This window comes from Sprattus sprattus (assembly GCF_963457725.1).
Source record: "Sprattus sprattus genome assembly, chromosome: 4".
NCBI classification, from domain to species: Eukaryota; Metazoa; Chordata; class Actinopteri; order Clupeiformes; family Clupeidae; genus Sprattus; species Sprattus sprattus.
In genome coordinates, this window is record NC_137923.1 from 23,163,294 (window position 1) to 23,186,588 (window position 23,295).

At 46.3% G+C, this 23,295-nt stretch overlaps 1 protein-coding gene across 5 annotated transcripts in view; it reads left to right on the top strand.

The window, feature by feature from the left end:
• The window catches only part of limch1a (LIM and calponin homology domains 1a), a 57,516-nt gene that overhangs the window by 27,343 nt on the left and 6,878 nt on the right, over positions 1-23,295 (top strand). Inside the window, exons 8-31 of one of the 5 annotated variants that reach the window (XM_080837438.1) lie at positions 2,474-2,720; positions 3,307-3,567; positions 4,277-4,615; positions 5,421-5,699; positions 5,966-6,253; positions 7,804-8,163; positions 10,555-10,947; positions 11,420-11,767; positions 12,230-12,454; positions 13,309-13,347; positions 14,795-14,924; positions 15,359-15,516; positions 15,713-16,223; positions 16,350-16,665; positions 16,970-17,085; positions 17,267-17,366; positions 17,734-17,790; positions 18,509-18,534; positions 18,788-18,901; positions 20,023-20,115; positions 20,313-20,521; positions 21,211-21,329; positions 21,537-21,648; positions 22,083-22,169. In XM_080837438.1, coding sequence (XP_080693564.1) covers positions 2,474-2,720; positions 3,307-3,567; positions 4,277-4,615; positions 5,421-5,699; positions 5,966-6,253; positions 7,804-8,163; positions 10,555-10,947; positions 11,420-11,767; positions 12,230-12,454; positions 13,309-13,347; positions 14,795-14,924; positions 15,359-15,516; positions 15,713-16,223; positions 16,350-16,665; positions 16,970-17,085; positions 17,267-17,366; positions 17,734-17,790; positions 18,509-18,534; positions 18,788-18,901; positions 20,023-20,115; positions 20,313-20,521; positions 21,211-21,329; positions 21,537-21,648; positions 22,083-22,169 — 4,927 coding nt within the window. The remainder of the gene's footprint in view (positions 1-2,473; positions 2,721-3,306; positions 3,568-4,276; positions 4,616-5,420; positions 5,700-5,965; positions 6,254-7,803; positions 8,164-10,554; positions 10,948-11,419; positions 11,768-12,229; positions 12,455-13,308; positions 13,348-14,794; positions 14,925-15,358; positions 15,517-15,712; positions 16,224-16,349; positions 16,666-16,969; positions 17,086-17,266; positions 17,367-17,733; positions 17,791-18,508; positions 18,535-18,787; positions 18,902-20,022; positions 20,116-20,312; positions 20,522-21,210; positions 21,330-21,536; positions 21,649-22,082; positions 22,170-23,295) is intronic. The other 4 variants (XM_080837439.1, XM_080837440.1, XM_080837441.1 and 1 more) reach the window with 4 other exon arrangements.

Here is a 23,295-nt window from a genome sequence, read left to right on the forward strand (position 1 = left end):
GGTCTATAGCTCCACTGTGGATGTGGATGTGGATGTGGATGTGGATGTGGATGTGGATGTGGATGTGGATGTGGATGTGGATGTGGATGTGGATGTGGATGTGGATGTGGATATGGCTGTGGGTGTGGGTGTGGATTTAGGTGTGGGTGTGGGTGTGGGTGTGTGTGTGGGTGTGTGTGTGTGAGTGTGTGCGTGTGTGTATTGGTATTTATGCGTGTACCATATGCCTTTTAAACGCCCCTCAGTGTGGTGTGTGTGTGTGTGTGTGTTGCAGGGGTTTTGGCTGTGTCAGGACCCTCACGGTCAGCATGCTGTTCTGTCGGTCTGTGGGTTGGGTTGTCCAGTCAGCTCGTCTCTGACAGAGCAGCTGTGGTCAGTCAGTCTGCCCACTCACAGCTGAGCACCACTGCAGCTGTCTCCTTATCTCTCTCACACATTGTCAACATACATATCCACACACACACACACACACACACACACACACACACACACACACACACACACACACACACACACACACACACACACAACCATACATAGACTCTCTCACACACGCAACTGCTCATGCACACATATGCACACACTTGCACACTTACTCACACCCACCAACATACCCACTTACACACAAACACACACCCATTCATCAAAACAGCTGATACATAGCCCTGTGTTCTCTTGTTCCTCCCATTGCACTACCAGTTGTCCCGTACCAGGTGTACACCAGGCAACGGGCTTCTCAATGCCCACAGTATTTCAAATTCACTAAGAATTTTAAAATTAAAGTTTACTAATCTGATTTATGAGGTGAACTTTGACACTGGTGGGGATGAAATCCTCTTAGCTATGTACACTAAGCTTCATCGTGTTTGGGTCATATCAGCACAAGTAAGCAACCCCTCTTAGTCTACGAGATGGAAAAGGAAGTGCTGGTAGTAGAATGTTCTAGGTCAGACACAGGAGACAGTTCCTAATGGCCGCTATCCCAGACTGAGATTATACGGGCTCCTGCTCTGAAATGCATTTAAAATTGGGAATCTCCGGATGAAATTCAGTCCAGGACCGGCCTTAATCCCAGGAGTGGCTATGCGGCTTCGGTTCACTTCTGTGTGGAGTGGAGGAGACTCTTCTCTGCAGTGAGTGCAGGAGTCAGCTTAAATGTACCATGATGCCTCGTGGCAAATGGCTGGCTGGCAAATGGAGGGGCACACTAGACTAGGTCAAATTTCTTTAGCCTCACACACGTACACTTGTACTCACATACACACACACACACACACACATACACTAATACTCACACACACACACACACACACACACACACACACACACACACACACATACACACGCATTGGTGAGCAAACCTCAGGGCATTTTACAGTAGAGTAGACAGGACCACTCAGGCGTGGTCATGACTACCACCTTTGACCTCTCCTGAAAGTGCTCGAGGCTTGAATGAAGGGAATCCTCTGTTTTCACCATGAGTAAACCATATGGAAATGGGAGTGGGGGATGGAGAATTGTATGTGAACACATGTGATTGATATGCTTTTTGATGTACAAAGTGGCTTGGCATCTTAGCTTTGTGTTAGCTGTTAGGTGTGTGTGTGTGAGTGTGAGTGTGAGTGTGAGTGTGAGTGTGAGTGTGAGTGTGAGTGTGAGTGTGAGTGTGCACATGTGTTTATCAATTTATTATACAGACTGTGAAAGTGTTCCATTATATTTTGAAAAAACTGCTGACAAATCTACAAGACCCCAAGATGGCACTCAAACCATGCAACATGCTCATCCAGACAGACACACACACACACACACACACAGAGAAAGAGGGATGCGACATCACTCAGGAACAGGAAGCTGGAATAACATCACCTTGCCCTCGTCCTTCAGAGATACAAAGATATTCTCAACAGCCCACTGCTAAACTTAAAGTGTGAGTGTGTGTCTGAGATGTATCAGGTTTTATAGTGACTGTAATAATAGTCTAATTAAATACGCCATCTTGTGGTTGTTTATGGAATTGTTGACATTTGGATGACCTAATCAGGCAGCCACCCCTCTCTGGAATTTACACAGTGGGCTAGAGGGGCTCAGTTGAAAAAAGCACTTCAGTGTTAAACACAACATTCAGACACTACTGATGGTGTGTGTTTGTGTGTGTGTGTGTGTGTGTGTGTGTGTGTGTGTGTGTGTGTGTGTGTGTGTGTGTACTTAAGAACAAACACATCTGACTTCATAGGAAATCCCACAATCTTTTCAAATGCATGTATATGTATTAAGTGTATATGTCGTCTGCTTTCATTCATTTAGGCTGATATCACATCCTGACATGGAAAACCTTAAACTCAACGTAGTGAGCCATGAAACCCATGGGAGTGCTACTGCTATGTTTGGATCAGTTCCATTTCCCTCCAGACCGTGTCACTCACTCTCCCCTCCCTCAGCCACTCTCCTCTCTTTGTTCCCCTCTACTCAGGTCGAGGCAGTGACTCTGAGGGCGACTCCCGAAAGCTTCCGGACATGCGCAAGGATGACATGCTGGCGCGCCGCATCTCCTACAACGAGCCGCGTGCGGTCATGGCCTTCAACCAGTACCTGCCCAACAAGAGCAACCAGAGTGCCTACGTGCCCACGCCGCTGCGCAAAAAGAGGACGGAACGTGAGGAAGGACGCAAGAGCTGGAGCAACGCTACCTCTCCCGTCGGCCCTGAGAGACCTTACAGGTAACCATAGCAGTATGCCGGGTAACCCAGGGTAACAGGTGGCCCTCGTCGACGTAGGTAGTGTAAATTTAATTGAATTAAATCGGCACACCGTGCGTCAACTCACATGGAGTTGAAGTGCCGGTCGGCCAGGGTTGGGGAGGTTGCAAGTGCATTACAGGTAACCAGTTAAGGTTCTGCCCTAGATGACCGGTTGCCACGGTTACCTCCCAGCAACTGGAGTTTGCAACCGTCTTAGCCACGTAATGAGGGGTTACCATGGTTATTTTGTGCACCAGCTTGCTGACAGGTTAAGGAGGCTTTCACAGTCACATTCGTGCTGGATCCACATCCATCCCCATGTTCAACCATCTGAATCACAGTTGATATGATTTCTTAGATTTGTCTGTCCCACTATTTACACTGTGTTGACTTCACTTCTTTTCCTCACGTGTGCCTTCTACCTCATCAAACACAAATGCATCAAACACACTGTCCACATAGTGCCTCCGCAGAGCCCTTTCTTCCTCACTGCCTCAGCGGAGGGCTTGGAGGGGAACAGAGGGAAAGGCTAGACCCCTCACCCTTTACCAATGTCCTTTCCTAGCCACCCTGAGCCCATCCAGGAGGAGAGCCTGCCTCCTCAGAGGGAGCCAGAGGAGGGCCAGGTCCCAAGCAAGCGACCTGCTGGCTCCCTGAGAGAGTCGGGGGCAGTGCCACGTGGCGCGGTGCCCCTGAAGACCGTCACCTGGGCGGAGGATGGAGAGGTGGAGCAGGAGGAGAGGCTGGAGGAAGAGGAGATGAGGAAGATGAAGAGGCTGGAGAAGGCCGGGATCAAAGTGCTGCCCGCTTCTGTGCGCTATAGCAGGTCAGCGCGGTGTCGCCGTGACGATGCACCGGTTTGCATCTGGACTCACACCGCTAACAGTTTTTGGTTTTGGTTTCGTGTGGTGTGCTCGGGTGTGTTTAACCATTGTTGTAGTTCTGCTTCTAATCCGCACTGAGAAATTCAATAGAGAGATGTTTGTGAGATTCCACTTTAAAACCACTGTTAAGCATGGTGTGATTTGAGGAGTTTCACCAGCAGGAAGCCACACTGAGGTTTGCTCAAAGATGATTATTTGGTAATTATGGTATTTTCTCTTGGCATGGTGGAGCGATTATAAGATTGAAAGGTTGAAAGGATTTTTTTGTGAGGTTTCATTCTGTTCTTTTTATAATTCCCTTTATGGGCGTGTGTTTGTGTTTGTGTGTGTGTGTGTGTGTGTGTGTGTGTGTGTGTGTGTGTGTGTGTGTGTGTGTGTGTGTGTGTGTGTGTGTGTGTGTGTGTGTGTGCGTGTGCGTGTGCGTGCACACTTTTGTGTGTTGGCTTGAACATTGCTGCTTTTGAAATCGCAGTCTTTCTTCTCCATTTAGTCTGGGTTTGCCTTCTTTTGTCCCTCTTTGGCATTGAAAACAAAAGGTGTTTTGTGCCTAAACCTTGGCTGTTTGTGGATTTGGTGTGTTTTGCTGTTTTGCAAATGTATCACCTTCTCAAAGCAACTCTTATGCTTTGTCACCAACCCCTCCACCTCCAGTCCCAAACCGCTGGGGGGAGAGATAGAGGAAGCCAAGCCCCCCTCGCCTGACATCATCCTCAGGTGCGACAACGACTTCCTTCGTGACCAGCAGCAGCATGCCTGGGACTCGGAGGAGGAAGAGGAAAACAGCACATGCGAGAAGAAGGTGCCCGACGTGCAGCGGGACGACCTAGCCTCACGGCGGGCTCGCTTGAACCGCCCCCCTGCCCGCAGAGCACATCTCTTCCTGCCGGGCACCTGCAGCAGGAGAGACCAGGAGAGGTGGGAGGGCATCAGGCGCGCCTCCCAGCAGGCGGTGCTGGAGAAGATGGAGAAAATGGAGCAGGAGAAAAAGAGGTGTGGAGGGAGGGATGAGATAAAGTGGGGGCCTCATGAATTGAGCTGGATGGACTGCTTGTTGACATGGAGGGGCTTTCTCAATGCATGTGATCATTGTTCTGGCGTGCGTGCTTGGGTATGTGTGTGTGTGTGTGCGAATGTGTGTCTGGGTGTGTTGCTTGATGATGTTATGCGGTCCTGCTGTGAATTTGTTTGTCTGAACTGTTTGATTTTGCTACTTTGTGTGTTCATGTCCTCCGGTACATACAGTATATAACTGAAATACATATGTTGTGCTTGGGTGTGCAGTGACATTAACTGTATGGAGTTTAGTTAGTACCCCACCAGTAGGTTCCACTGACTTCCACCGCCTGTTGTTGAGGGATCAGACAGAGCTTCTCTGTGTCTGTGAAGAACAGAGGGACACAGAGGGGTCATTAACTTTTGGTCTGTGTGGAGCAAAGCACTCCTTTTTGTGACTAATAGAATTTCAGTCAGTGCGTGTTTTGTGGGGTGGACGTGTGTCTTGTTATGGCTTGGTGTTATTTTGGGGGCTCTGTCTAAACTATGTGCTGCTCTTGACTCGTTGATGTCATCACCTGGAGCCTGTTTTGACCTTTTCGGCCTGTTCTTTTTTTTTCTGTTCTTGTTCGTCTGGGGGTTTCCCCCTATGTATATGTGATTGTGTGTGTGTGTGTGTGTGTGTGTGTGTGTGTGTGTGTGTGTGTGTGTGTGTGTGTGTGTGTGTGTGTGTGTGTGTGTGTGTGTGTGTGTGCGTGTGCGGGTGCGGGTGTGGGTGTCTGACTTGCTACTTGTGGCTCAGTGAGCATGAGGTCCAGTCTCCTGAGGTAGCCCTCATAACCCGTAAAGACAACCCCTTCCTGAGCCCTCTGAGAAGGCGAGAGGGGGACGAAGAGGAGGCTGAGGAGGGGGAGAACCGGGCGGTGGTGCCTAACCCACAGACAGATGACCTTGCACAGAGGCGGGCGAAGAGCAGGCCACTCCGACACAGGGATCCCCTGCTGCCATTGGTTCAGACCACCATGAATCAATCTGACATGGAGAAGTGGCAGAGGTTAAAGCTCAACACAGAAGAAGCCAGGTGCTGTCATGTGCTTTTGGAAGAGAACTACCAGAGCTAATCATTTAGAAACATTTTTATCCCAGTCTAAGATATCAAGTTATTAGGTTAAGGTCCATTTAGTGGAATCACCTTTCTCGCCTTGAAAATTTTATTTTTACTTTGATGTTTGTAATTGAATTGCATGGTCATGGGACTGACCATTTGTTAATGACCGTGACTTAGTCACTTAGCAACACACAAACACACACCACCCTAAACTGTTTGTCCTTGTCATTGCACTGCAGTGAGAGTGAACCCCAGTCTCCTGAAGTGGCCATCATAACTCGAAAAGAGAACCCCTTCCTAAGCCCCCAGAGAGGAAGGGAGCAGGGTGAGGAAGAGGAGGAGGTGGGGGGCAAGGAAGAGGAAAATACTGAAGTGGTGCCTAATGTGCAAAAGGATGACCTGGCCAGGAGGCGGGCTCAGAGTGGGCCCCTCCCTCACAGGGAGCGACTGCAGCCATTGGTCCAGACATCCATCACTCAGGCAGACATGGAGAAGTGGCAGAGGCTTAAGATGACCACAGAAGACAGGTGCTGATCTGTGAAGCATGAGCCCATTTGCCATGTCATTAATACTTTAAAAATACTGAGTGCCCGTGTACTTACATACGTCTGTGTCATACTGAATGTGCAGAGGAAAGACACAAATCAATGTATCCATTTTTTCATCTGAGATTTGGGTTTGAGCAGAGCACTTTTGAAAAGTAAAAGCATGATTTGCGTTGGTCTCTGTGGAGTTTGTGCAGATAGTGGCCTTGATACTGCTCGTCATCGTATGGGAGCTGAGAGCCCCGTGACTGTTGTTCAAACATGCTGGGCAAAGAGAAGGCACCATAGCTGCTCATTGGAACATGTGCTGGCCTTTAGAGAAACGTTTTGTTCTTTGTTCATGAAAAAGTCCTGTGCTGTTCTGTTCTTCTCCCAGTGTCTCACAGTGGTTGTAGAAAGGTTTTACACTTGTGCAGACAGAGGGACAACTGCGGGCTAGCTGGCACATCTAGAGAGATAGAGGGCTAGAAGAGAGGATATATGATGCTTTCACTGTGGATGTAGCTTGGCAGCATGACATTTGGCTTAGATCTAGCTCTTTGTGTGTGTGTGTGTGTGTGTGTGTGTGTGTGTGTGTGTGTGTGTGTGTGTGTGTGTGTGTGTCTGTCTGTGTCTGTCTGTCTGTCAGGATTAGCATGTTGCGTAGTTTGGCTGCTATCTTGGGGTTTTTGTACAGCCATTGTCTCACCTCTGATGTCACAAAGTAGGATCAAAGGAGATTTTAACGGTAGCCTCAAGTTTCCTTGGAAACAGCTATTTCCTTTTGAGCCATCCAGGACTAGAGCTTAACTGAGACTCTTTAATGAACAGATCAACTGAGGTTGTGTCTACTTTCACCCACATTAAGTTGCTATGCAGTTGCTTAGCTGAGGGAGTAAAATGTTCCTTACTCTGCACTTTTGTTCAGGTCGGGTATAGCTGCTTCTTATATTTACATCATTAATTGATAGTTAAACTCTGAAAACTGAAAAAAAAATTCTTTTCTTTTTTTATGCATGATGATTGCATTGGAAGCCAGTCCATTGATTTATGTACCATTTACCCTCCTATTGTCCAAAGAAAAAACTCACAGATATATTGAAGTACGGCTTTACAGTTTGGCACTGTGTTACAATTACTTGTTTAGAAATCAAGCAATTAGTTGTCTTCAAAGACAGCTGATATGGTCTCTCTCTAGGGCCCCCAGAGGGCCACATGCATTGCAAATGTGTGAAAAGAAATTGAACAAAGGTCAAACTATGATTCAGTCTCCCAATATAGCACTAATGTTGGTTATAGTGTTTGGTACAGTAAAGGAGTGTAATGTAAGGATATTCTAACACTGGAAGATAATGAAAAGAGCCAGTGGGGCAGTGATTATAATAGCAGACATAGTGGGTGATCTACTATGGGAGAGTGCAGAGCCTAACTGTCTGTATCCCCCATTATTTCTTGTGCCTTGGCATTGGGTTTGGTGATGTGTACCCGGGTGCTGGTTGTGTGTGTGTGTGTGTTTGTGTGTGTGTGACTGTGTGGGTTGTGTGTGGTGTCAGCAGTGACTCCGCTCCAATATGTCAGGCCTGCATTGAGAAAATCTCCCAGTCTCCCGCCATCTCCACGACAACAGCGGCCCAGGATGACCTGGCCTGCCGCCGTGCCCGTGGCAACCGACGCTCGCAGGGCAGCCGGCAGCGGTTTGTGACGTTTGGTCCGGTGACAGAGATGGACCAGAGGTGCTGGGAGCGCCTGAGCATCTCTCGTCCCGGCCAGGGGAAGGAGGAGGAGGATGAAGGCGAGGCAGGGGGGAGGGGGGAGAGAGACGAGTCAGAGACACTCCGACGCCTTCTCTCCACAGCTTCCATCGCCATGCCAACCATTGGGATGAGCTCTCTGCTCAGAGAGAGGCTTGGAAGGTATTGCCTGCTGCCGGCTGGAGTTGGATTGGGAGTGGCCTTGTGCTGCCTAACCCTGCTTGACCCTGCCCTGCACTACAGTTTGCTACCTACTTGTACAAGAGAATTAAAGGACAGTACATCATTTAGCGTAAATATTCAACATTTGACACTTTCAAAAAACTCACCTGCGAATGTGCATCACTGCCAAGAAATGCAGACACTTATACATACAGCCGCGGAAAAAATTAAGAGACCACTTCAAAATTATCAGTTTCTCTGGTTTTACTATTTATTGGTATGTGTTAAAGTAAAATGTACATTTTTGTTTTATTCTATAACCTACTGGCAACATTCCTACCAAATTTCAAATAAAAATATTGTCATTTAGATCATTTATTTGCAGAAAAATGACATATGGTCCAAATAGCAAAAAAGATGCAGTGTCTTCAGATCTCAAATAATGCAAAGAAAACAAGCTCATATTCATTTTTAAGCTACACAATACTAATGCTTACACTTAGGAAGAGTTCAGAAATCAATATTTGGTGGAATAACCTTGATTTAAAATCACAACTTTCATGTGTCTTGGCATGCTCTCCACCAGTCTTTCACATTGCCGTTGGGTGACTTTATGCTACTCCTGGTGCAAAAATTCAAGCAGCTCGGCTTCTTTTCATGGCTTGTGACCATCCATCTTCCTCTTGATCACATTTCAGAGGTTTTTTATGGGATTCAGGTCTCGAAATTGGGCTGGCCATGACAGGGTCCTGATCTGGTGGTACTCCATCCACACCTTTACTGGCCTGGCTGTGTGGCATGGAGCATTGCCCTGCTGGAAAAAACATTTCTCAGTGTTGGGGAACATTGTCAGAGCTAAAGGAAGCAAGTTTTTCTTCCGGGACAACGTTGTACTTTGCCTGGCTGAGGTTTGTAAAAGACCATAAGGATTGAAAAAAGCGGACTGGAGGGTCTTCTAGTTCGTCTTCTCTGATGAGTCCAATTTTCAGCTTTGCCCAACACATGGTCGTCTGATGGTTAGACAGAGACCTGGAGAGGCCTACAAGCCAGAGAGTCTTGCACCTACTGTGAAATCGGACTCATCAGAGAAGACGAACTTAGAAGAACCTCCAGTCCGCTTTTTCAATCCTTATGGTCTTTTACAAACCTCAGCCAGGCAAAGTACAACGTTGTCCCGGAAGAAAAACTTGCTTCCTTTTGCTCTGACAATGTTCCCCAACTCTGAGAAGTGTTTTTTCCAGCAGGGCAATGCTCCATGCCACACAGCCAGGCCAGTAAAGGTGTGGATGGAGTACCACCAGATCAGGACCCTGTCATGGCCAGCCCAATTTCGAGACCTGAATCCCATAAAAAACCTCTGAAATGTGATCAAGAGGAAGATGGATGGTCACAAGCCATGAAAAGAAGCCGAACTGCTTGAATTCTTGCACCAGGAGTAGCATAAAGTCACCCAACGGCAATGTGAAAGACTGGTGGAGAGCATGCCAAGACACATGAAAGTTGTGATTTTAAATCAAGGTTATTCCACCAAATATTGATTTCTGAACTCTTCCTAAGTGTAAGCATTAGTATTGTGTAGTTTTAAAATGAATATGAGCTTGTTTTCTTTGCATTATTCGAGATCTGAAGACACTGCATCTTTTTTGCTATTTTGACCAATTGTCATTTTTCTGCAAATAAATGATCTAAATGACAATATTTTTATTTGAAATTTGGTAGGAATGTTGCCAGTAGGTTATAGAATAAAACTAAAATGTACATTTTACTTTAACACATACCAATAAATAGTAAAACCAGAGAAACTGATAATTTTGAAGTGGTCTCTTAATTTTTTCCGCGGCTGTATATATGCAGGGATACTTACACAATATAACACCCAAATCACAGACACAAACCCACTGCTTGAGGAGATACAGATGTGTGTGCATCTGTATGCAGCTGTGTGCCCATGCGGCAGCTCCATGTGCTCTGTGATGGTGTGGACCTGAAGCTTGAACCCTGAACTGATGGCTAGTCCCCATAACTTCAGCCTCTGGCTGATCTGCTTGTGGTCTTACTACCCTACCCCCTTCGGTCAAGGCACTCGTCAAGCATGAGGAAACTGATCCTGAGTCAGTGGCAGAGTGCCTGGAGAAGGCCTAAAGGTTTCTAGTGACGTGATGGAGCTCTGTGTAGATGTGTTGGTTGAGAGCTCAATGATGGCTGTTGTCCTTGTGAATGACTTGGTAACCTTTTGCCTGCTGTGGAGACTGCCATTGTTAGGATTCGCATTGTGAACGATCTTTGTGGAGATTTGTTGTGAGTGTGCCAATGGCTTTGTTATTCTCTGATGTATCTCACATTGTCTTATTCTCTCCATTTCTCACTCTCCTGAATGCCTTTCATTTGTAGTGCTGAATTACCCAATGACCACGCTCCAGCCTTAACCCCACAAACCCCTGTGCTTGACGTAAGCCGACCTTTGACCTACGCTGAGCACCAGGCCCTGGACGAGTTACTGGAACAGTATGGACGTAGAAACCCAGACGAGGAAGAGGCAGAGGAGGAGAAACAGCCTGATTTGCGGAAGGATGACATGTTGACTCGCAGGACAGGGGCATTTCAGAAGTCCAGCAGCGCCTACAACCGCTTCCTCCCCATGCCTGGCTCCAGACCAGATCAGAGAGAGAGCTCCCAGAATGGGCACGCTGCGTGGAGGGAGGGCGGCATGGAGGGGAACAGACCCAGGACGGAGGGTTACTCGGAGTGGGACATAAAGACTGCCAGGAACTGGATAGGACAGAGGTGGGGAGGAACAGGTCTTTTGTTGATGCCAGGTGGACTCAACTAGTCCCAAACTAACGTGTGTGGTGGGGGTGGTGCTGTGAACTAACTGACTCTGAGTGTACCTGAGCTTTGTGTCTGGCAGAACAAAAGAACATCTTTGGATCCTTTGGTCCTGTCTGCTGCTCAGCTTGATTTGCGAAACAAATTCAGCCTTGTGTGTGATGTGGTTGTGTGTGAAGGGAAATCAAGGGAAATAAGCAAAACGTGTCTGCTTGGCAGGATGTTTGGCTTTATTTGGGTAAAAAAACCCTCACTGCTCTCTTTATAGACAGAATTTTGGCATGAGCACTTGGTTTGAGCTGTGGGGTTTATGTGTGTGTGTGTGTGTGTGTGTGTGTGTGTGTGTGTGTGTGTGTGTGTGTGTGTGTGTGTGTGTGTGTGTGAGAGTGTGTTTGTATCCTGGAATGTAAACAACATGCCTCCCTAACAGAACAGAGTCTCAGAAACAAGAGCCCAAGGTTTCATCTCCGGCCACCATAGAAGCGCAAAAGGAACCTTACTCTGCCCCACCTGTGCGCGTGCCTGGTCACAGACAGGGCATCACGGACAGAGAGCGTGATGATGACGACGATGAAGAATATGATGAAGAAGGCCCACTGCCAGACCTGGAGAAGGATGATATGCACGCACGGAGGACAGGAGCGTACCAAAAAGCTGCAGGGGGTACAGGGCAACGTTTTCTCCCTGTTCCAGGTGCAGCCAAATATAAAGGCACCCCTACTACTGGTTTGGGCCAGTCTCACCTGAGACCCAAAGAGGGAGAGAGGTCCAAGGACAGGTCAGCAGAGCGTGTGGACTGAGAGATATAAAGGGTGTCGTGTGGTGTGTAAAGCATTGTGGCCTGAGTACCACAAATGCACTCATGATGACTAACCTGTTTGTTTTGCTGTGATGTTTAGCTCTGGGTCTACTAATGAGTTTTGGACGACTTACATGTATTCTTCCGTCAAACATACACCTAGAACACAAGCCATTCACTGTTTGCCCATACACAACTGTGCTCTGTTATGATTTGGGTTAGGTTTGATGTCTTTGCCAGATAACACGTTTGCCTTGCTTGCCTCCTCCAAAGTGTTTGAATCCATAGTTTCTGCCTAGTCACTGTGTTGCTGATTGTTATGCTGTGTGTCAACACTGATGTTTATTTGTGCTTTGTGAACACATGTCTTCTGTTGAACATTCCCCTCATCACACTGCCCCCCTCGCGCTGTTGTAACCATGGTAACTCTCTCGGCTTTAGCTTGAGCACTGTGGCCCCTCCCACCGGAGACGTTGCCAGGAAGTGCCCTCAGATGACGGACAGGGAGGAGGCAGGCTCTGCAGAGGCTTTGGGACCTCTGTGGGAAGCAGCTGGGGCAGATGAGCCTAAAAGTGCCCCTACTGCCCCCGGCCCTCCACCCCAGCAGGGGAGCACTGTCCCCAAAAGAAGACCCTCCTGGCTGGAGGATGATGACCTGCCCCCAATGTGAGACGCCCTCCCGACTCCCCCTTCTCCGTCATCCGACTACCTGCAGAGTCAGCTATTTCAGTGTGTTTAGGCTAGCATTTGAACCCAAGTGTGTTGCGCACCTGGGTGGCACTAAGAGTCACAGACTCATGTGGATGTAAATGCATGTAAATGCATACTCTCTGAGTCTAGATACGTGGCAGGCTATTGCATGAGTTTGGATAATGGAATGAAATGAAGTCTTCATAGAATGCCTACAATTACTCTGTGGGAACAGTTTAAGGCTAACATAAGCTAGTGTGCATGCTGTTCAAAAATGAATGCACATATATGCATGGTAAAATGATGTCTGATGTATATCTCTCTTGTTCTCTTTTTTTATAATCCTTTCCTCTTTGACATTGTACTGTATATGTTCAGCATTCTGTGGAACATGATGTGAGATGTTTGCATCGTCATTAGCATTTATCTAGCACCAGAAAGCATTTCCTCTCTGTAGAGTGAAATATGTGTAGCATGCACTAATCCAAAGAGGCTTTTCTCATGTTTAAAACCTCCCATGTGAGTGTCTTACCATTAGTGTTGTAATGCCATGGATATGTAATGGCAGTATCATACCATGTTACTGCATGCTCAAAAAACAAACAAATCAGTCAGACCGTAAGTGCACCTCTAACATATTATTTCCAACAGACAATAACAGTGCAGCCATTTTGGTATACTGTGCATGCATTGTCATTTCAGCGGGAATGTTTACATATCAATATATATAAACAGGGCTTGTGTCCATAATAGTCTTCTGTTGTATTTCTTTTCCTGTTTATGTTTTGGTTTTTGTGTTGATTTCCTTTCCATATTTTTGATGTTTGTAGATTCAGCCACAGAACTTCTAGTGTAGCTGATGAGCAAGAGTAAGTCTCTCCTTCCGGTACTTATCTGTCTCTTTCCCTCCTCTTGAGGTTTTCTTCTGTTGGACTGAGCCACTGCATGTCACACACACACACACACACACACCCACACATGCAGCTCACTGTTCCATACACTCCTCTCACCATGCAGATTTCCATCAGATGTCTATCTCTGACTTCCATTAACACCCCCATACAACTCCATGTGACAGCCATCTACTCCATTACTCATTACCATAAATGCATGATTCTAGCACTCATCATACCTCATTACACACACACACATACACACATGTGCATGTTCTCCTGTCTGCTGATGCATGAGGTGTGCTTAAGCTCTGTTTGCAGTGTGTTGAAGTGTCTTGCCTTAATGGCAGATGAAAACCACTGACGGCCGATGTGTGTCTACAGACCCTGATGACCAATGAGAACTGTTCCATTTGTGTCAGAGTGAAAACAGGCTTCTCATAGGGATCCTACCTCGGTTCTCTCTCTGGCCTTAGCGGACCCTGTGTTAGTGTGTATTCAAATAGGCTGGGCCCCATTTAATCCTCTTGCACCATGGGCTAAGGGAAAAGAATGGCCACTGTTTCAGCCTCCTATTTCCCTGTTGTTATTTGCCCTTCCCTGGTTTGCATTACAGAACTCATATAGCTGTCTGTTTGTCTTGGGCCTGCGGCCGACTTGCTCACAATCATTCTACTGGTTTTCACGACCGGGCCAGTGTTGACGTTGGACCCATCTGAACCGCACTTAAGCTGAATCCAAAACCACAGAGTGGTGGTCAGCCCACTGCTGCTCTGCACAGATAAAATGGTGGGATTGGTGTGGTTCTTATCTCTCATGACCTATAGTGTTTGTGTTATATGTTAAATACTCAACTCAGGATCCACTTTGAATGGACACTTCCTCGTATCTCCGCCCAGTCATTGTCTCCATGAGAAACACAGCTCTCCGGTGAGACGTGTCGAGCCTTTAGACTGTGGCTGTGAAACACACTCGGGGCCTTTCGCTCCTGCTCAAGAAAAGCCCATCACAGCATGCAGGAATGCCTCTTCAGGAAATGCACTTGCTTTTATTTTTGCATGCTTTTATTTTGATGTTTTTGTCTTTAAGCCAGAATATGTGTCAACAGTTTTAACCCTAACCCCATTTTTGCTCATTCACAGCTTAATACTGAGAAAAAATATGGATGGTAGTTTGTGTTAACCTCTCTCTTTTCACTTCATCATTTGAAAAATGTTGGGTCACTTTTGTTTATCTGAACACGACTACTGTTGTACATTCAATCTGGGGTTTCCATAAATTACCAGCACAACAATCCTTTTCAACCATCAACTTGATTGTGCTAGTAGTGTTGTTGTTTTCATTACTGTAAGGGTTCAGTTTTTCCTTTGAAGATGGACGCCTTCCTGTAAACACTTCCTGTTTCCTGTTTTGCTGTTTGTAGGAGCATGAGCATGTTTGAGATTCGCTGTGAGGAAGAGGCCATCCTGCAGCCACACAGCCAGTCGCGCCACGAGCACCTGCACAACGAATACAACAAGCTGCGCGAGGAGGAGGATGATGAGTGGCAGGATGTGAGTCACAGGGGAGAGCGGAAGGGTCGCGTTCAGGAAACCTGACAGCGTCGGGTCCTCACCTTATCCCGGCCTCTTCTCACGTTTGAACACTTGACTTAAAATCGCAGAGTTCTAGTTTCTAGCGGGTCTTTGAGACTACTGTTGGTTCAACGTATGCATGTGCTAAAATGGTTAAAAGGGCTTATGTATTTGCAACCCCGTTTGAAATTGCATTCCTGTGTCTTGACGAGCCTCCTGAAAAAAGAAAATTAGATGAGTAGAGTGAATAAGAGAACATCCTGTGTCTTTTGCCCAACATGATGAAGTTCAACAATGTCTCCATATTTGAGCCATATGAGAGCTTTGTGGTAAAATGCAGTCAGGGGGTTAGGAGGTCGCTCTTCGAGCCTTTGATCCTTTGTATCCCTTTGAATGACCTCCGCCCTGCACAGGACCTGGCCCGTTGGAAGAACCGGAGACGAAGCACTTCCCACGACCTCATCAAGAAGGAGAACGAGAGGAAGATGATGGAGAAGATGATGTTGGAGGAGCAAGCGGCTTCACTTCGGAGGAAGAGTATCAAGACCTACAAGGAGATTGTCGAAGAGAAGTGAGAGAGTGGTCCTTTGTGTCAATTACCTTGTCATTGTAAAAAAAAAAAATTACCTTTTTGCTCATGTCTCTGTCAATCTTCCTGACATTTCTCTAAAATGATCTGTCCTGCTTCGCTGAGTTCAAGTCTTTAGTTATCACCTGTATTTAAGTCTTCTTCTTCTGTACTCTTCGCTTCCCGCCATCTGCTGCAGGGAGCGCCGGGAGCAGGAGCTGCACGAGGCCTACAACAAGGCCCGAACCCCAGAGGAGGCTGCAGCCGTGCTGCAGCGATACGCCCTCCGCTTCACCATCAGCGATGCCATCCTGGAGCGCCTGCAGATCCCACAGCCCCCAGAGAAAGGAGCCCCGCTCCTACCCGCTGCTGCCACAACCACGACCACGACCATGACTGCTACCACCACACCCGCACCCCTGCCGCCCCCAGTCCCTAGCAAGCCCAAGCTGCAGCCGCCCCCCTCCCCAGCCCAATCTACCCCCGGCGTGAAGGCCACCGTCGAAGACAGCCCCAAGCCCAAAGTAACACCCCAACAGCAGACACGGATGGTGAGCCCCCCCTCTCAGCCCCCTATCCTGGCCCGGCCCTTGTCCACAGAGCAGTCGCCCACACGCACCCCTCCCGCTCCATCCAAGCCTGTGCCTCTGTTCACACCCAAGCCTTACAGCCAGCCCAGACACAACCAGAGTGGACACAAGCCCGTCAAGGTAAGGCCTCAACTGTTCAGTGGTGTTGAACTTCTAAAATCTGTATAACTTTATTGTCTTGTTCAATATGTCTGTGTGTGTGTGTGTGTGTGTGTATGTGTGTGTGTGTCTGGTATATCCCTATAGACTGCGGGTCTCATACGCATCAATGGAGAAACCAACACAGAAGACAAAAAGGAGATCACACGGCTGAGTTCTCCACCACCTCCCCCTACTCCCTCAGCCAATCAGGACGCGTCAGGTACCACATGGGGAGGAGCTGATCCTTCACCCACCTCTCCCCTGACAAGCACCAAACCCCCCCAGGAGCCCCAGCACAGCTCCCCACAGAGGGAGACAAACAAGGACGAGAAGGAGGAGAAGGATCGGGAGACTCCAGCATCTCAGGAGAAGAGCTGTGGAGAGGAGGTTTCTGCTGACGTCACCCAGTCTCCACTCACAGGTAATAACCACACTAGAGGACTGTCATTGCTCCTGGTCTGTGGATGCTTCTAGATTGTTCTGCTCTGCCTCTGGCTGTCAGACTCACTGTAGACCTGTAATGGAGTGCCATCTACTGGACATTGTTAGGATTGCAGTTTTTTTGTTCAGCAGCAGTTTTAAAAATGCTTTGTTTTTAAATGGCTCCTTGATGTCCCTGTGGGTGCATGGATTTTATTCCCGATGTTCTTCCCAAAACAACCCATTAAAACAGAAGCACTGTTTGTAGGTGAAAGTGTTCAAGGTTGATGTTGTTGTATTGCCAGAACACAAGGACCTCGCTGCTGGAGGGAAGCGGAACTGCGTTGTCAAGACGACCATCGTGACGGAACTCACACACACACAGGTCATTGATGAGGCTGATGCAACCACTAGAACATGGGTGGGTGAGACCTGATATTTGCTTTTTATCTACTATGGTTGTATAGTAATCTGTGTCACTTTTTGTCATACTGGCTGTTCTCTGCCTGATTCATGGACAGATATTTAGTGAGGATGTAAACACAACCAAAAGTAATCTAAGATAAAGTAAATCTAAGAGTCTTTTTGATGTGTTTCTACAGATGAACAGCTCTGCAAGCAATGACCAGTCAGTCTCCTCCTCTGAGTATAGCAGAACAGATTCAGCACAGACCCTAACCTCATCTTCCACCACAGTGGCAGGTATTAAAACTACATTACCCACAATACCCCCTAACCATTCGGAATGTAGGGCAACCAACTTGGCACTGGAGAAATGTCAGTGGACGTTTTAGCTATGCAGAGGTCGATAATATAGACCATAGATGAGAAGGAAGGTTTTTCACTAACTCAGATCTGTGTTTTGTTTATTTTTATCTTTAAAATGTATTCATTTGTTCTGCTGTTAGGTGTTCTGTTTTTCTAATGACCTCTTGCTCATAGATCTTTTAATTACTTGCTTCCTTCCTCTCTTTCTCTGTTTGTCCCTCTATCACTCTGCCCCTGTCTGTAATTTGGGGGCGGTTTTGGTGGGGGTGTACTGGGAATTGTTGTGGTTGATGTTGTGTAGAGTCTTCGCAGACTTCTGGTAGCTCTAGGTTACGCTTGGAGTTCTTCGCTATGCCAGGTAAAACTACAACATGATTGGCCAAAATAGAAAACAAACCAATCAATTCTCCCCTCCGATGTACTGCTTTTGTATGGGGTGACCGAATCACTGCCAAACCAGCGCACTTGTTTACCCGCCCTTCCGTCTCATTTATGTGGATTTAGCTGAGATCTGCTGTCTACCCAAACCTGCTGAGGCCCTGGAATGCAACACTCTTGTTAACTTATGATTGTCTTCGTTTTGTAAGACATTTTGACCTCAACAGGCTTCTGTAGACATGGCGTATACAAATGTGAAGTGGCCTAGTTGAATGGGTTTGTTGAAGCTTTACTTTCAGATCTCTGTCACTTTTCCGTCCTCTTGCCAGCTTTCTCTGTTGCATTTGTGAAGTTGTCTCATATTGTGTGTAAAGCATAGCCATACATAGTTCACGGAACTCATGATACTATATTTGACATGATGAATCAGCTCTCTCTTTCTCTCTATCTCTCTCGTTCTCTCTTTCCCTCTCTTTCTCTCTTTCCCTCTGAGTGTGTCTCTGCCTCTCTCTTTCATTTATATATATCCCCCTCACTGTCATTTTTTGTCTAGTGCTAAGAAGCTGCAGTAGCCATAAGAAAGCTGTGTTTGAGTAATAGTTGTGTGCCTATGTCTGGAGGAGAGAGAGAGAGAGAGAGAGAGACAGGCAGATGAAAAGTCTTCTATGCTGACTCCTTTTGTTCTTTATCTTTTTCAGAGGGGCTTGACAACCCCAGCTTGTGTGTAAGTACCCCTGAAAACATTCTTTGTTCCTCATCAAAGTACCACTCCAAGTCTTCCTTCATTTTTGTTTCCTTTAATCTGCAGTCTCTCTGTGTTTTCACTGCTGTTCTTGTACCTTCTAAACCCTTTCTAGTCAAAGTACTGTCATCACAAACAACCTGTCCTATCAATTTCCTTTCCTGTTTTTCCTTGTGTGTGTGTGTGTGTTTGCCTCCTTTTGTATATCTTTATGTGTGTGTGGTATGTATGTCAGATTGAGACCCCTATCTTGAATCTGGCTAAGAGAGTTGACCATTGGACATGGGACCCCAATGAGGAACGCAAACGTCAAGAACGATGGCAGCAAGAGCAGGAACGCCTGCTACAGGTATATTAGTAAGCTACAGGTATATAAGTAAGCTACAGGTATATAAGTAAGCTACAGGTATATTAGTAAGCTACAGGTATATAAGTAAGCTACGGGTATATTAGTAAGCTACAGGTATATTGGTAAGCTACAGGTATATAAGCAAGCTACAGGCATGTTGTTAAGCTACAGGCATATTAGTAAAATACAGGTATATTAGTAAACTACAGGCATATTAGTAAAATACAGGTATATTAGCAAACTACAGGTATATGAGTAAACTACAGCCATATTACTAAATTACAGGTAAATTAGTAAAATACAGGCATATTGTTAAGTTACAGTATATTAGTAGGCTACACGTATATTAGCAAGCTACAGTTATATTAGTTAGTTACATATATATTTGTGAGCTACATGTATGTAAGCTACAGATATATTAGTAAGTTACAGGTATATTAGTGAGTAACAGGGTATACTGTATTAGTGAGTTACAGGTATATTAGTGAGTTACTTGTATATACGTAAGCTATAGATATATTAGTAAGCTACAGGCATATTGGTAAGCTACAGGTATATAAGTAAGCTACAGGTACATTAGCAGTACAAGCACAGTGATTCAGCACAGGTACACAATAGGTACCATGACATGCTAGGTTTCTTTCATGCCTTACATTTCCAGGGCATTTCCTTCTAGTTCCATTCCAGTTTAGTTGAGAATGCATTCCAGAACCTCACTGCCATTACTATTGTGCAGTGTATTGTGCTATAAAAATAGATAGCATAGTGGATATAGTTGCCATTCCCATTAGTCTTCCGAAGCTATGATTACATCCCATGAGTTGTTTGGTTTAGCAGTTGTAGCACAACTGAAGCTGAATAGCTTGTGATTTTTGTTTGGTTTGGTCAGTTTGTGTTCACGGGGCCTCCCTGAGTGTCTGTCCTGCGTCTGTCCCCTGTCTGTACTCTGGTACTCTTCCTAGCCAGCCTCCCCTCATGTTTTCCTGCTTTCCTCAGACAGTTCTCCCTTATATGCTCTCGCCCACTCTCTCTCTTTCTCTCTCTCTCTCTCTCTCTCTCCCTCTCGCTCTCTGTCTTTCTCTCGCCACTCTGCCTGACAGGCTGTCTCTCTGCTGTTGCAGGAAAAGTACCAGCGTGAGCAGGAGAAGCTGAAGCAGGAGTGGGAGAAGGCCCAGAGGGAGGTGGCCGAGGAGGAGAAGAGGCACCATGAGGAGGTGAGATCATTGGGCAGGAAAGACCAGTCCTGCAGTCACAGTACAGTAAGGGAATATCTGTGGGGAGGGAGCTGACATAGTCAAAGAACCCTCTAACTACGACCCATCACAGCATTAAAAGCATTAAAAACAAATTAGACCATGTGGCATGTTTGGACACTTGATCATTTTTCCTTATCTACTTCTACTTCCAATAGGAGAGACAGCTCCTTGAGGAGACCATGTCCCCGCTGACCTCTCGTTCAGCTAGCGAAGGGTTGGCCAGTCCTGTGTCCTCTCCGCCAGCCCCGCAGAACAACATTGTGCTGCTATTGTCGGATTTTGACAGGAAGCGGGAGGCCCAAGAGAAGCTGACAGAGAGCGAAGAACACACAGGCACCCACAATGGTGTAGCACACACATACAGGTCAGTAGCAAGACAAATCAACACAAGCAGGCTCATAGTCATGCATACTTACTAGGGATGTCCATACTGACCATGAATTATTATTATTTATTATTATCTATGAATGGTTATTATCTATGAATTGACAATGAATGGTTATTCAGTTACTGTGTGTGTGTGTGTGTGTGTGTGTGTGTGTGTGTGTGTGTGTGTGTGTGTGTGTGTGTGTGTGTGTGTGTGTGTGTGTGTGTGTGTGTGTGTGTGTGTGTGTGTGTGTGTGTGTGTGTGTGTGTGTGTGTGTGTGTGTGTGTTACTATTCCATAATACACTATCAGCAGGTGTTTGTCCTATCCCATTCCCAGTAAAATTAGTAATATCTCCTGTTTTCTTTTTGGCTATTGCCTGTTTGAGGCAGAATTTCTGTAACATAATTTGATGGAATTGATGGTATTGAATTGGAAGTCTTGTCATTCTGACCATGTTATCTTTGCTCTGTTGGTATCAGTGAGATAGCTGCCAATTTTTTTCGCTTGTTTTATCATTTTGTCAGTTTTCTTAGGTGGTTTTGGATGTGCTGTCTGGATATGTTGGGTATGAGTCGCTGAATTAGGGAGTTTGCGAAATGCAATTGTACTCAACAGTGTACATATCCCAGAAAGCACAAGACTGATATTGTCACCTATTTTTCTCATAATGGTCATGTTTTACAGTCCCACCCTGCACAGCCCTGCTCAGACAGAGGTTCCGGCACCAGCACAACAGAACGGGAAGGTACCCTCTCCTCTTGACCTCAGTGAGTCAGCCACCCCACAGCTTCAGTTCATACAGGGTAAGGCTCACACACACACACACACACACACACACACACACCCACAAGTGGATATGTACACAACCACTGTTACAGGCACAATCGGTTTTAAGCACACTCCATGAAGTTATTATCATTACTAATAGTTTGCACACATTTATTAATGGAACCACAAATCTTTTGTCATTCGTGTATGCCTTGAAATGTAGATGCATTTTCTCCAAACAGATGCCTCATGGAAAAGCTCGCCCACTGACGATCTGAGTGATGAATGGAAGAAGACTGCCTCTCTGGACCGCAACATCAGTCCATCACAGAACTACACAGCCGGGTTGAGAAGGTGTGTGTGTGTGTGTGTGTGTGTGTGTGTGTGTGTGTGTGTGTGTGTGTGTGTGTGTGTGTGTGTGTGTGTGTGTGTGTGTGAGATAATTGATACACATGCATGTAGTTTGAATAACCTACGTGTGGATAAACTGTAGGTCAAACAGTGATTGTGCAAAATAAGATAACCAATTACATCCACTTGCCTACTTTGTCTGAAAGAAGACATAGAAATATTGTTCCCACTTTGCACATAGTAGCACAGCGTGTGTGGATTCTTCTGTTTATGGTAATGAGTGTGTTTGAGTGTGTGTATGTGTGTCTGTTCGTACTGTATTCTTCCCCTATAAACATTCACTTGCTTGGCCAGAGAACCTTTTGTTTGTGTGTGTGTGTGTGTGTGTGTGTATTTGCCGACTTCTTTTTAATGATGCACTGGCTTGTTGTCTCCAGGTCAGGGTCCTATGAGAATGTTTTAGGGACACACTCATCCACACCATCTCCAACATCACCTGACACCCAGCCTTCATCCCCAAGCAGGTATTGTCTCACACGCACACGCACACACACACACACACACGCACACGCACACGCACACACACACACACACACACACACTTCCATATATACAGTCGTGGCCAAAAGTTTTGAGAATGACACAAATATGCATTTTCACAAAGTTTGCTGCTTCAGTGTCTTTAGATGTTACTATGGAAGACTGAAGTATAATTACAAACATTATGTGTCACTGGCTTTTATTGGCAATTACATGAAGTTAATGCAAAAAGTCAATATTTTCCAGTATGAAGTTATGGAAACCAGAAAGGTTGCCTACTTGGTGATACTTTTAGGCTGGATTTTTTTTCAGTGTTTTTTTGTCATACCCTGCAGGTCAGTGAGTGGAAAGAAACTGTGCTCGAGCTGTGCCCAACCCCTGGGGACCCTTCTTTTTCAAGACCTCTGCAATCCGTCCTGGCATGCTGTCAATTAACTTCTGGGCCACATCCTGACTGATGGCGGCCCATTCTTGCATAATCAATGCTTGGAGTTTGTCAGAAATATTTTTTTTTGTTTGTCCACCCGCCTCTTGAGGATTGACCACAAGTTCTCAATGGGATTAAGGTCTGGGGAGTTTCCTGGCCAATGGACCCAAAATATCAATGCCACCTAGTTATCACTTTTGCCTTATGGCAAGGTGCTCCATCATGCTGGAAAAGGCATTGTTCATCACCAAACTGTTCCTGGATGGTTGGGAGAAGTTGCTCTCGGAGGATGTTTTGGTACCATTCTTTATTCATGGCTGTGTTCTTAGGCAAAATTGTGAGTGAGCCCACTCCCTTGGCTGAGAAGCAACCCCACACATGAATGGTCTAAGGATGCTTTACTGTTGGCTTGACTCAGGGCTGATGGTAGCGCTCACCTTGTCTTCTCCGGGCAAGCTTATTTGCAGATGCCCCAAACAATCAGAAAGGGGATTCATCAGAGAAAATGACTTTAGCCCAGTCCTCAGCCGTCCAATCCCTGTACCTTTTGCAGAATATGAGTCTGTCCCTGATGTTTTTCCTGGAGAGAATGGCTTCTTTGCTGGCCTTCTTGACATCAGGCCATCCTCCAAAAGTCTTCACCTCACTGGGCGCGCAGATGCACTCACACCTGCCTGCTGCCA